Source organism: Bactrocera latifrons, unplaced genomic scaffold (genome assembly GCF_001853355.1).
Source record: "Bactrocera latifrons isolate USDA-ARS-PBARC rearing strain unplaced genomic scaffold, ASM185335v1 scaffold_140, whole genome shotgun sequence".
Lineage (NCBI taxonomy): Eukaryota > Metazoa > Arthropoda > Insecta > Diptera > Tephritidae > Bactrocera > Bactrocera latifrons.
In genome coordinates this window covers 225,892-239,789 of record NW_017534853.1, presented here as the reverse complement: position 1 = coordinate 239,789, position 13,898 = coordinate 225,892, and the positions used below count along the sequence as shown (strand labels likewise).

The 13,898-nt window shown below is 35.6% G+C and overlaps 4 protein-coding genes across 9 annotated transcripts in view; 1 reads left to right on the top strand and 3 right to left on the bottom strand.

The window, feature by feature from the left end:
* LOC108965503 (polyhomeotic-proximal chromatin protein) overlaps positions 1-7,484 on the bottom strand; it is a 388,316-nt gene extending 380,832 nt beyond the window's left edge. For 3 of the 4 annotated variants that reach the window (XM_018927971.1, XM_018927973.1, XM_018927974.1), the window contains exons 1-2: positions 5,390-7,484; positions 2,008-3,136 (exon numbers count right to left, since the gene is read on the bottom strand). In XM_018927971.1, coding sequence (XP_018783516.1) covers positions 2,008-3,083 — 1,076 coding nt within the window. In that variant the 5' untranslated portion in view covers positions 3,084-3,136; positions 5,390-7,484. The remainder of the gene's footprint in view (positions 1-2,007; positions 3,137-5,389) is intronic. The other variant, XM_018927972.1, reaches the window with a different exon arrangement.
* Positions 7,485-7,994: 510 nt separating this feature from the next.
* On the top strand, positions 7,995-10,346 carry LOC108965484 (nucleoporin Ndc1). Its single transcript, XM_018927940.1, has 3 exons — positions 7,995-8,625; positions 8,682-9,304; positions 9,378-10,346. The coding sequence occupies exons 1-3, from the start codon at positions 8,237-8,239 to the stop codon at positions 10,100-10,102; spliced, it is 1,737 nt and encodes a 578-aa protein (XP_018783485.1). The 5' UTR covers positions 7,995-8,236; the 3' UTR covers positions 10,103-10,346.
* Positions 10,347-10,353: 7 nt separating this feature from the next.
* Positions 10,354-11,165, bottom strand: LOC108965485 (putative OPA3-like protein CG13603). Its single transcript, XM_018927941.1, has 4 exons — positions 11,030-11,165; positions 10,803-10,971; positions 10,595-10,737; positions 10,354-10,535 (listed from the first exon to the last, which is right to left on the bottom strand). Exons 1-4 carry the CDS (start codon positions 11,163-11,165, stop codon positions 10,405-10,407), a joined length of 579 nt encoding a protein of 192 aa, XP_018783486.1. The 3' UTR covers positions 10,354-10,404.
* A 175-nt stretch (positions 11,166-11,340) lies between these two features.
* On the bottom strand, positions 11,341-13,409 carry LOC108965487 (putative OPA3-like protein CG13603). Of its 3 annotated transcripts, XR_001993108.1 has the most exons (5): positions 13,186-13,409; positions 12,727-12,895; positions 12,528-12,670; positions 11,645-12,065; positions 11,341-11,590 (listed from the first exon to the last, which is right to left on the bottom strand). XR_001993108.1 is itself a non-coding variant. In XM_018927943.1 (4 exons), exons 1-4 carry the CDS (start codon positions 13,325-13,327, stop codon positions 11,749-11,751), a joined length of 771 nt encoding a protein of 256 aa, XP_018783488.1. In that variant the 5' UTR covers positions 13,328-13,409; the 3' UTR covers positions 11,341-11,748. The 3 variants fall into 3 exon arrangements, 2 of the variants coding, with proteins under 2 accessions (XP_018783488.1, XP_018783489.1); XM_018927943.1 differs by having other exon boundaries at positions 11,341-12,065; XM_018927944.1 differs by lacking the exons at positions 11,341-11,590; positions 11,645-12,065 and adding an exon at positions 12,072-12,281.
* Between the last annotated feature and the right edge of the window lie 489 nt (positions 13,410-13,898).

Genomic DNA, 13,898 nt, shown 5'->3' with positions numbered 1-13,898 from the left:
AAAAATTTTATTAAAACTTGGAAACAAATTTAAGATTTAATACTGAAAACTTTATTTTTAAGAAAAAAATTTAATTGAAAGATTATTACCTACATAATATGCAAATTACGCAAAACAACACACAGAAATATGAAGGTAAGTATGCCTTGAGCATTGCTTTTTACCGTAACCAGCTAGTTGGGGCTTCCTCTTCATTTAAGTTTACCACTACAAATACCGCAGCGAAATGTAGAAATGTGTACATACACACACGTGTCTACAGCAACAAATGTATAATATCACTGTCATCAAATATTAATTGATTATTCAATAGACGCATGCATATGAACGCTATGCAAATGGCTAATGTGCGCAAATATCTCAGGTTACATGCCTCACAAATGGGATTAAGGCCTTAAGACCGGTATGCAGCGGAGGGTTTAGGCAAGGGTATGCAGCAAATTAGTGCTATTTTAAGGCATACCAATAGAGTAATAGGACATAATAGTTGATTAATAGCGGAATGTTGGGCACTGGGGCAATCGAAGGAGCAGATGTCATACTGTTGGAGGTGGAGTAGTATAGCAGTATTGGAACCGAATGACAGTCTATCCCTTGAAAGTTCGGCGATTGAATATTTTGTTCTCAACGTAAGCTGAATCATCTCCTAATATGAGCTACAGAATTAATTGGATGTAATTAATGAACATTTTTAAATGGCTAGAATTTAGGGAAACAGAAAAACTTCGATTGCAAAGACTGGAATACCCTTTACGAATAAAAATGTTTCCATACAATGACTTGATTTTGATCGGTCAGTTTGTATGGCAGCTATATGCTCCAATAAATAAATGAGCGCCTTACTGGGAGAAAGTGTACGAATATCTCTGAGGAACTAATATATGGTATGGTATATGGTCCACAGGCAAAAGATCACACGGACATGGCTTAATCGAGTAGCTCGTCAACCTGATCGTTTATATACATATATACATATACATACTGTATTGCAGAGCTTTCTTGTTGTAGTGCAGAAAAATCATCGAAATCACTTAGCGGTAGGTCCAAGAAATTGACAATTTCGACGGGATCAGATCAAAGGAGAGGGTGTGAAATGAGTTTAGAGGTTATTATTTTCATCATTCTGGGAAAATATACCAACATAAACTGCTTAGAGAGGAGTGCACTATCCTTCTTAACAAAAATAGCAAGAATAATCCTGTGATAGTGCGGAATTTGACTGTATCTTCTTCAGCTGCAATTTGCTGCTGCTGCTCTGTAGTTTGGAAATATTCCTGGTTGTGTGCGGAGTTAAGGAGTGTAGACTTGTAAAATTCAAATTCTAAAAATATTTCGGGTTGTTCACGGTCTTGATTTTAGGTCATCGTCAAAATAATTAATCTTTGTCTGTGTTTCTTCGCCTAATTGGTGAATAGGGTCGGTGCACCTTGCAATGAAGAACCAGGACGGATCCAGACGATAAGACTACTTGAAATTCAAGGTTATGCCTTTCAAATGAATGTGAATTTAACTATGTAAAGCGGAATGGATAACTGGTTTATACTACATAGGTTACAACAGATTTTGGAGTAATAAAAAAAGAAAAAAAAAATTGTTATTTATTTCATTTGAGTAAAATCTTTTTTCAGCGAAGAAATTTTTGAATTTTTTTGGGACAGAGGAAATAAATGGTCCTAGGTCAATTGTCAAGGTATATGAGCGTCAAAGTTGAAAAATTGCTGTGCCCATCGCCTGCAAAGCGAGGAAGAGGTGAACACAGTGGTATAGGTTAGTGCTCTAAGGCAAGAATAGTGATATTTTCAGTTAGGACAAAGCCATTTAATATACATCTGAAGAATGCAAAATTGTTTAAGCAACCGGGAAAAAATTTCGTTTCATCTCGCTCTTTAAAATAAGAAACTTATAAGTGGCTCGCCTTGTAAGGAGACCAAATTAATTAAATTATATTTTAAGCTATAGCGAACTTTAATAATAAGCTTTAAGCTTTCGCCTGAAATGTGTACTCACCTTATATAAATGATTTCATCGTTGTTGGCCTGTCTACGCCAACCCGGTGCCAAATTAGCATTAGTAGCGCTGACAGCACTTGGCTGCCCTACGGTGGAGTTTGTAGTTGTGGCCGTAGTGGCAGCAGATGCAGCACCAACACTCACATTATGAGTGGTAGGGGTGTTGCTTATGGTAATATGTTGACGTGAAGCAATTGTAGGTGGCGCTGCCACAACATTATTATTCATTTTTAGTGAGTGCTGTTGGGTTTGGTGTTGTTGCAAGCGTTGTTGCGGTTGCTGTTGCTGTTGCTGCTGCTGCTGCATTGCCGCATTATTTTGTTGTGTTTGCTGATAAATATTCATTGGCTGACTGCGTGTTGCAGCATTGCTTGCAGCAAATACAGTGCCACCACCGTTAACCAAACCACTGGTCATCGTTTGCGACAGCGCGTGTTGCTGATTTTGTTGTTGCTGCTGCCGCGACGGCTGTAAATGTTGTTGGTGTTGTTGCTGTTGCTGCTGCTGCTGCTGCAATTGTTGCTGTTGCTCCTGCAGGTGTTGCTGCGTGAACAGTGGCGAGTTGGAAGCGACACGCGTGGTAAATTTCGCAGCACGCAATTGTTGCTGCTGCTGCTGCTGCAATTGTTGCTGTTGCTCCTGCAGGTGTTGCTGCGTGAACAGTGGCGAGTTGGAAGCGACACGCGTGGTAAATTTCGCAGCACGCAATTGTTGCTGCTGCTGCTGCTGTTGATGTGCATGCTGCTGTAATTGCAGTTGTTGCTGCTGCTGTTGGTGCTGCAGCATTTGCTGTTGCCCATTATTTAAGTGTTGCAATTGCAATTGTATGTGCTGTTGCATCGGTTGTTGCTGTTGTTGTTGTGGCAACTGCAGCACCGTCTGTTGCTGCAATGTCAGTGCATGCTGTTGCTGTTGCTGCTGCGGTTGTTGTTGTTGTTTCATTGATTGCTGAAAGGATTGTCGCAATCCAATTACATTTATATCGTGTTGTTGTTGTTGCTGCTGATGATTCAGCTGTTGCTGTTGTTGTTGCTGCTGCTGGTGCAATTGTTGGCCAGCACTAGCGGCAGCCATTCTAAATGCACAAATTACACTTGAGTATGAGAGACTACAACACACAATGTTTTCTGAAACGAACGAGAAAGAGTGGAAAATAAAAATTAATTAATTTGCGGCTAAACACTATTAGCACATCAATCAACAAACAAAGCACATTTATTTATGCAATTTCATTCGGTTATTTAGCCTTTTTAACACATATCACTCTCACTTATAAACTCAAGAATCCATTAATTTTTGTGACTTTTCAATGAACTGCGGAGATCGCGCCCGAAATAGTTTAGCTTTCAACATCAGCTACCTGCCGCACTTGCACAGGCACACATACGTTCATCCATTTCACACACTCATGGTTCGTTGCGCGAGCGAGCGATGACTGCTTCCCCACATACACACTCATGCTTACATATGTACACATCTACATATGTTTGTATTGAGGTGCCTACTTGGAAGGGTACAAAATCTACCATTTGTGTATTTTCATTAAATGTTTGTTGTTCTTCCTTCCCTATTTGGCCTTCTAATCCGGAGCAGGTAATTTTTTGCTTGAGCATCGACTTTCAAGTGTTGCGCAGTGATGACTAAATTTCGGATTATCTTCAATCAGTGCGGGTTATTCCAAACATTTATTCCGATACATTGATTTTGTGAAATTTCGATGAGTCAGTAAAAAATGTTGCCTTCAACACCAGGATGACACTCATGCACATATGCATGTAGTATGCGCCATTGGCGTTAACGCCTCAATTTTATTTGTATTGTAATTCTTTTTTGAAAAAGATTTACATATGTTTTCAAGTGTGTGCATCGTTGGACGAACACACAAGTGGTTGTTTCTTTTGGGGTGTAGAATTGCCTACATTTCCTTTTATCAACCGTTGATAGACACAGAGATTAGGTCATCTCTCTTCACGTAAAGAGTTTTTCCAAAAATTTTCTTAAACACTTGTGTCTGTGCCTTAATTACCACACACATACATATAGGCATTTCGGGTAATGTTACATATCTAATATAGGATTTCAGCCTGAGTTGAAAATTTTTAAACAGAATCGTCCTTCCATCCTTATGTACATATGTATGTTATGCTTGAAAAAAGTCGCTGGAGAAAATTACATATTACATACCGAATTGTAAGAAAACCAAGGAAAATGACATTAAAACAATCGGTCATGTGATACTTTCATCTCATTCAAAACATATAGTTTAAAAAATGTGTATAACTTAAGGGATTATATTGCGATTATTTTTTGAATCAAATATAAATATGTATATTTTCATTATAAAATGCATTTTAAAAATCGTTGATTCAAAAAAGCGTTTCCGTGAAAAATTTTAATTTTTCAAAAATTCATTTTTTTGGCATAATGGTGAAAATGAGATATTTTCCATATTACAAAGTTACCTTTATGAAAACTGTCCAAGGTAGGATTGCAAATAAGACACTTGAAAAATAATTTAAACAATTTCTTCTGAATTTTGTTAACAGGAGCATTCGAATTAAAACTAATAATCCAGTACCAATACAGCATTAAAATTTTAATAATAACTTTTTAGTAACAAACATCGGATTGGAAAATTAAAAATTAAAAATTTAATCGCAATATCCGGAATAATAATTAACAAATTTTAGTCCCAAGTTTTTTATTAAAAGTAAATCAAGTAAAAGTAAAGTAAATTTTTTTATTTCTAATTAAATATGAACACAATTTAGCACTTTTTGCCTTATTTACATTTAATTAAGAATTTTCGGTTAGAAATTTCTACGTAAATCTTGCCTTATTATCTCTTTTATTCTAGCTTTCATAATTAAAAATAATTATTTTATTTTTTATTCCAATTTTTAAATAGCTGATAAATTTTTAATTCTTATTATGGGCTTCTAAAATACAAATTTTGAATTCAGAATTTATTAATAAAAAATTCACAACAGAGTTTAACGAGCTCTCACACATCTTAAATTTAATAATCCCAAATAAATACATACATATGTACATATGTATATCCAATCAGAGAATTTGCAAACTAATATCCAAATATACGAAGTTGAACTAAGATATAGAGAACTAAGTAAAGTAAACCTCGTAACTTTACAGCTTAAATAGGAAGATAATAAACAAATCAAAATTACAATCAGAAAGTAACAGCGCCAACTGGTTTCTTATTCATACAATGCGACAAAGATTATTTGCTCTATTATCGCTTAAAATATGAAAAGATTAGGCACACACTCGTAACTAAATCACAGTTTGCATAACACTTTTAACCTATTACCGGTTTGCATAAGCTCACTTCATTGAGTTCAAATAGCAACGCCACTCACCTGTTTATGCAATAATTGTTGTGAATCAAAAGTCAAGCGCTTCATATTCCAACAACAATGGCATCGCAAATGAACTGCTGCTGCGTGTTGATGCTCGACACAACGCTAACAAAGCGGTAGGAGATTTACACGATTTTACCAAATGAACGCACTAACTGACTATAAATACACGCACACACATCTTTGTTAACGGCGATCAATAAAAAATTTTCGATTGCAGAGCATTAAAAGACGACAATATTTCTCGCACTTTTTCACACATACACACATGCACGCCGAGCTTCAGCGCACGAAGCAAGCAATATTTTGAATATTTCAATGAATTGGCAACGTTTATGATTAATTTCAAAGCAACTCAATGCTCGTGTTAATTGCTCAGAAAATTTATTTATTTATTATTTACAATGAAAAACGCGGTTGACTAGCACAAACGATTTAGCTTCACTTTATTTGATTTAATTAAATATTTTTTTCTGTTGGTTTACTTTGATACCGAAGAAGAAGACGATATACCGATAGTAGCGAGAGTTAACGATACGTAACGCGAGAGCCGAACTCATAAATGTGACGATTGGCAAAGAGGAGAGCCACGAAACACGCGACAACAACGCTGCTGTAGCTATTGGGTTGATAGCAGCAATTCAATGTTGGGTGTTGGGGGAGGCACCACCACAACTACTACTACTATGGACAAAAGCAGCAACACGCGCGAAAGTAGGTGAGTGGAGCACACACACCTAAAAAATGTTGCAATTGTGGTGACTGCCTGATTCTGCTACTCACACTGTTTGTTTTCCACTGCTGCTATGCTCTTTGGATATTCACGCTTTTTCGCTTTTGACTTTAGCACTGCAGGCACTCTGCCATTAGCTCACTGATCCACCTCAATTCTAATTGTTTTGTTGTATATTTTTGTATCTTGGAATGATTATTTTTTCGCGTTTTCGTTTACGCTTTTTTCTTGTATGATTGTATACACAAATTACCGTTATACTTAATAGTATAAACGCTTAGGTAATTTATTTAGTTTTATTTATTACTTTCATTTTGTATTTGTAAGGGCTGGTACACCGCTTCTTCACTATACACTGTGTGTTGAAAGAAATTTCTACTTTCAATATATGACACTTTGTGTGAATTAAAATTTCACTTTCAAATTTTGTATGTATTTTTAACGAGAAATCGTTAATTATGCACGCCTGTTATCACACAACTGAAATAAATGAATAAATAATATTTCGGTAGGCACACCACACCACCTGTCCGCAGCGGGGAGCACGAGTAATACTTAATTATGCTTGCACAAGGACGATCCAATAGTGAGCGGTGTGAGCCCTATGGGCTTTTGCAAGTGTTCTGCTCTAATGACCAGCGCAGCAGCTGTTTATGTTTTTATTTTTGTTTTTTTCGTTTGCTGGTCAACAAGCGATACATGCACTGCGGGTATTGCAGAGATACATACGCACACATGCACGAAAATACTTTCCCCTTTAGCGCACACTTTGATTTCAACACCACTTTGCTATGTATGACCTCAATATGTGCATGGTATATTATATTTTGGTGCAAATGTAAATATTTTCAAAGACATATTCACGCAAACTTGTATTATCAGGTATTGAATTTATTTATTTTTGGATTAGACATTGGTATTATAATGCTGCACTAATTTTGATAAATTTTCACACTTTTGACATGTTCAATTAACTCGAATATAATTTCATTCACTTTTGCAAATGAATCTAAATTTCTTCTCTTCGTAATCTCACACTTTATATTTGTTGCTACAATATGCTTCTTCTTATTAATATTTTTCTTCTCTTTCCACTATTTCACTTCCCATTCGCATTCATATAAATTCACTCACTCATTCACCAATTTGATAATTATTGACATTTAACTGCAATTTGCCATGCAAATTTACGATGAAACTATTTTTCAAAAAATATTAATTTTACTTGCACTTTTTGCACAATTGGAATTTTATTTTATTTTTTTTTAACCATTTATCGGCACAAATTTTAAAGACTTTCGAAAAAATTTACGCGTAACCGTTGTGCGGACAAGCACTCAGCACGAAATTCAATACAAAAGTGAGAACCAATTATTTTCTGACTATCGTGCTTTCGTGCCTGGCTCACTCGTTCATTCTTCGTGCGTTATCATCGTTTATTCGCTGCTCGGTATCGGATTTTATTATTGCGACATCTGTTGTGGAAGAAAAACGAGAAATGACGAAACATGATAAAATGTGAGCAAAACAAAAGACATAATTATCTACATAAAATATGCAAAATATTTAAATAAAATGATTGCACAAAAAATTGTTTATTGCCAGAAGCAAGAAGCTGTGGTAATTACTTTCGAATAGCCAATTAGGTATTGAGTAGTTTTAATTTCTTGTTTCTTCCAAATGTACCCTGACTATTATGCGAAATTTGAGAAGAGAAATCAATTTTTTCTTATTTAATTAATGAAATTAAATATTCTTAAAAAATACAATTACAAAATTCAATGAACTAATTTGGCACTACTTTTTGTAAACCGTTTATGAATTTGGCAGCACTTGCGCCGCTGTCAAAACCATCTGTTAGCAATTTGTAAATTGGCGCTTATAACGTACAATTGGTTGCTTGTAAAAGTTCGTGGAGAAATAAAACTTTTGCTCATATTATAATTAAAAGTATTTATTTTTCTTAGTGTTTTTACAACATTAATGGTTAACAATTGAAAAGTTTGCATAAAGTGACTTTGAGCCGGACCCTCGAACTAACCTCAACGAGCCGGCAATTCGGCACCACGCATTTGTAAAATATTTAACAATTTTAAAATTGTTTGGCTAACGACATGTCGTTAATAGTGGAATGCAAAAAGCTGTGCTTACGCCGCTGCATGCTAGCGCTGCTATACAGCATAGCCATACAATATTTGCTACTTGGCTTTTTCCTTTTCTTTGTCAACTTTCATGTCCTCCATCCCTTGAATTGGATAAGCAATACAATAAGTGTGCTGTTTTCGTTCTATACGTGGTTTAGCATTTTACCACTGATTGGTTCCGTCGTCTTATATACCATATTGTTGGGGAAATCATTTCTCGCTGTGAAACGCTACTATCCGACGCGCTTCCAATGGTTCATCTATACAGCACCACGAAAATCACTATTCTTTTCTCTACATTTACTGGTTGGTTACTTAACCGCATGGCTTTATACCAGTTTCTTGCACGTAGATTACCGGTAAGTATTTGCGAATACATGTTGTTTACAAAGCAATTAATTTTCTGCCTTTACAGTAATATTGTATGTGAATGCTTTGGCACAAAGTGCATAAATAGTCGCTATTTATTCTTAATTTGTGTGGGAGTTTTCGCTGCTTGTTTGCATTTCACCAGAGAGAATTTACATACTGATCCCGAATTGGAATTCCCCATCATTCAGGAGTTAATGCTAATTAGAATTCGTTCTCTTATATACCGCACCTTATACAATTCATTATTGAAATCCTTCACGCCTACAATATGTTTTGCACTAGCTTACTGGTTAATTGGCGGCATAATAAATCGTTATTTCGCTATAGTTTTCACGCTGGATGTTGATGAAACCTCATTATCGTTTATTTCTATTGTTGTAAATGTGCGGCTTTTGTTCTATGGCTGGATCTTAGCGGCCCAAATTTTAAGTAATATGCATCTGATGCATTGTTTCTTCGCCATACATCTTTCGGAGGAAGTTGCTTTTATTATTGAACGCAAACCAGTGTTGTGTGGCACTGGTATAGAAGAAATATCTTTAGTGGATGCGCTCAACTCGTCATTAGTGCCAGTGGTGCAGAATTTGGGCGCCCGCGATCTGTATAATTTGTCAAGCAACAAAATGGATGCTAGGCGCAAAGAAATTTTTGCACTGTCAGTACCAGGTACTCTTAAATACAATTTATTCGTTTTTTTTTTTTTTTTTTGTTTTGATAAATAATTTCTATTGACTTTTAGGTGCACATCCATATAACTGGAATCAGCTTTCCTCACAGTGCTTAAGCCTTATCAACGCCTTTACCGAGGAATTAGCCGCATCTCTGAAAAAGATTTCAGTTGTTAAAACAGCGCCACTTTTTTCCACCATTAAGCCGACCACCGCTACCGAAGCTGCTGAAAAAATATTGCTACGCCAATATAACGAAACCTACGGCATTAGACGCATGATGACCGAAACTAATCAAGAAAATACCGAGACGGTAAAGAAGATGTCACCAGCTTGCAAGCGCATACATGATCAGGTTGAAAAAATAAAGAAACAATTTGAACAGACTTTGCGTGCTGCTTTCCGTATGATTCCCGGCCTGTATTACATGTTTGGCGAACCAGAAGGCGCTAAAACCGCTTACTTACTCTCTAACTCGGAAACGATTTTGTGGATAGTGCAAGGTTTAGCCGGCGTATGTACAGCTTCGCTGACGGAAGACAAATATGGTGTGGTACAAGTAACGCTACCACAAATAATCAAATCGTTGCTGACACTCAAAACTGAATTGGATAAATTGAACAATGTTAATTTGAATGGCCGAAAAATGGATCGCAATTTCATTGCACTCAAAAATGGCGTCAAACGCAGCTTGTACAATATCTGCACAGTTTTCAGCGACTATTTGCGCGAAATCGTCGATAATCCGGAAGATTTGCGGAAACTGCAATGCTATGTGCACTATGTGGAAACGTGAGCAAGAACTTGTATCTTATGCTAAATTATTCAATGAGTTGACTGTTTGTAAATTAAGTTTGGTTAAACACTTAGAATGTAATGTAATATATAAATATGTACGGTTTTTCTAACTCAATTAAATTTTAAGTCAATACAAATTCTGTGCGAAATAAAGTTAAGTTTTTCTATGCATCGAGAAGTAAAATTATACTAAAACTATTAACTAATACAATAATTAATACATATGACATTATTAAATGAAACATTTGATCATCTTGTCATCGATACGTTTTAATTACAAATGTCAGGGCACACACAAACTCAGATTGTCACCTGCAGCTGTTTATCACTTGTTGGTACCGTTACTTGTGTATCAATAGACCTGGTTGTAATAACTGGCCGCAACAATTTACTTTCGAAGTGCTCCGGCTTTGGCACTTTAATATCTTTGCCTGCGTTGATATAAGCAAATTAGTAGAGAAATTTGAAGCATTTAATTTGAACTACTCACCTAACGACCTTAGCGCCTTTCTAATTTCTTGTATATATTGCTCCTGATGTTCTATTGTTTCTTCCATTTTTAAAATATTGTTTGTTAAATTAATTGCTGCTTGTATTTTTTCATCCCTTTTACGACGTTCTGAACGCATTTGTCTATATTTACATCGCGGAGAGAGCAGTTCAATAATTATTGGAAAAAATCTGCTTGCAGAACTAACCGTGAAACTTCCGATACAACTGCGGCCCCACAGATTAAGAACAGCACAAATTCGCCCAACATACTGGCGCCCAAATCAATGGCAGCCGCTTCTGACAGTGGTTTTATATTTGTTGGTTTGCCCATCTTCATGGTCCACATCATGGTTCTGGTCTCCATTCTGTTGTACCCTTTGAAGGTTTACACACATCTTGAATTGCACTTAAAATCTTTTGGCGGTTTACTTACACTGTGCCGGTGGTATGCAAATATATTCACGAAAAATTCTATTATCCTTCGCTTTTTGCTTAATAAAATTCGCTACATATTTACTTAGCTGGCGCACGGCCAACATACCCAGTTTAAACACGGGTAAGGCGGGCATTTTGACAAAGTTTTTTAATTTCTTTCTGCTTTCACTGACAGTCTCAACTATTTTTTGTGTGGTTATTATTTTTATTTTTTCTGGCTTATTGGTGAGTTGGAAAGTCTAAGAATATCTATTTTAGTATTTTATCGATAATTTATTTTATCTCTTTAGTTTTCAATAAAACAAAATATTACAATAAATATTTTAATTAACACTTTTTATTCAAATTTCAAGCATTAAAACACGTTTTGGTCCTACAAAATAAGCAATATTTACAACCAGAATGTATGAAACATGCAAGTACATATGTATGTATGTGCAGTACTGAACTAAATGTACTCGATAACAAATAATCACACTTTAAGCGCAAATGCAAATTAAATCCTCAGGCAGGATGGAAAATAAAACTTGTACGTTTACATCTTTTGATCAACGAGTTACTGTAACACACTTTTTAAATAAGATTACAAATACGTAAAAAAACGTATAATTACACTGTAGAACGGATGTTTTATTTTTGTTTTGAAGCCGTTTCGATCGCATATTCCAACTTGGCTATCTCATTATTTAGCTGGAGTAATTCACGCTCTTCGGCTAGTCACTGCGCTTTTGAATTTTTAAGCTGTTGTTTTGTGATCACATTTTGTTGCACTGCTTCGTTTTCCACGTGTACGTACGGTTGGATATCCAAGTCATTGCTTACGGTTAAAGGTAGAGTGGATTCTTTCCTCTTGCGTCCATCAACAAAAACACGCGTCTCTAAGAAGTTTAATGCTCTGTATAGTAGGCCACCATTCGGATCATAGTCACCATCGAAATCTTTAACGACGATATTGCTTTGATCGGGAGTATTTGGATTGAAAGGCTGGTATTCAGCGATTGTTTCGCGGGTCCATTTGAATATATTACGCGATTCTGTATAGAAATATATATAAATATATATATGAGCGCTTAAAATTAATATACACATTTGTCAAAGAAATTGGCCAGTCTACGCTCGCTTCATAACACTTTGCGTTGACTTTTTTGGCGCTTCTGTACCCAACGAGGAATCAGGAGCAGCAGCTGTATTTGCTGAAGATGCTTTATTGTCTGGTGTGTTGGCCAAAACTGGCGTACTTATTGGTTTTCCTGAGAAAAAATAGGCAAAACATAGAATTGAATTGGTTTCAAATAGGACATCTCGTATTCGACTCGGTTAACAAATACGTTTACTAAAATGTTTACAACCAATCTATGGCGTCTGGTTCAACAAACAATAGTAACGAAATAACATTCTAATGAATGGCAAACAAAAATTGTGCAATGATTCCAAACAAAGTTTTATCACACAACATAGCATCATCAGCGAACACAGGTTGGGATTAACAAATTTACCTAAATCTGCCAGCGCACGCGTCATTTCCCTAATTTGTGCATCTTGGCGTTCCAAACGGAAACCCATTTCAGCCAGTGTTATTGCTAATTCAGCTTTTTCTTGGCGAATTGTTTCTTGCTTTTTCGCTTCATTGTTAGACTGGCTGTAAATGAAAAATTATGTACATATTATTTAAGTATTATGCAATTTTAAACAAACCGAGTATATTCGAATATAAGTACTGCAGCACCTATCACAAAAATAATGGCTTCGCCAAGCAAATTTGCGCCCAGCTCAATAGCCATAGCTTCGTTAAGCGGCGGCACTGCTACGGGTTTACCCAAATTCAGCGCCCACATTTTCGTTTTTACTTCAACCCAATTGTATACTGTAATAAAAAATAAACAACAACTTCTTTCATAAAAATAACAATAGTAGCAAAAAATAAGTTTGAAAAGTGCTCCCTACTTTTAGAATGACGTTATTGTGTTTTATAAAAGGACAACCAATCTCATCACATACATACATGTGAATTTAGTAACATCTTATTAAGTTTATTAAAGTACATATTTACATAAATTTTTACATTTACTGAATTACAATGTGCAGATATATACACACATTTATGTTTCACGCCTTTGGAGCAAAGTGATAACTCATAAATCTTGCTGTACTTACATTGAGCCGGTGGCATGCAAACGTATTTGCGAAATATGGGACTCTGCTTGGCATTACTTTTAATTACGTTAGCTATAGGTTTGCTTATCTGTTTTATGGCCAAAACACCTAATTTGGCGGCTGGAAAAGCGCCAATCGCCATCCTACACAAAGGATTTTAGTAACTTTTATGCTGTTATATGAATATATATCAAGGAGTAGATTTACGTAAACAGCTGACTCCTTTGGGCTTTTTCATTGACATTTGCTTAACCCGCTCACACTCAAACATATCATTTACCAATTGGTAAACATAAAAAGGTGCTTCTTGTAAGTTTTTAAGATAATTAATAAGTTGTTAATATTAGCACTAATCTTGACTTGACTTATTCTGTAAATAATAAATGTAAACCAATTTACGAGTAAAAAATATTGCTTACAAGTAATTTACCAAACCTACTTAACATTCTTAGACAATTTCAAAACACAAATTGATCTCATTTGATTTGACAAAAACAATTAATCATGTTCAGTAAACCCCATAATAGTCAAATTATACGAAGGCAACTCCATAACCACTAAAATTTATTACCCAAAAAGATGTGCAGATTTTATGTTTCATCAAAACAAAACTGAATCCTCATAATCCAAGATTTCTCACAGTGTACAAGCTGTCAATTGGAAACGACCTTACGCACAAATTACCTCTGTTTACGAATGACTGAGAAAAACAA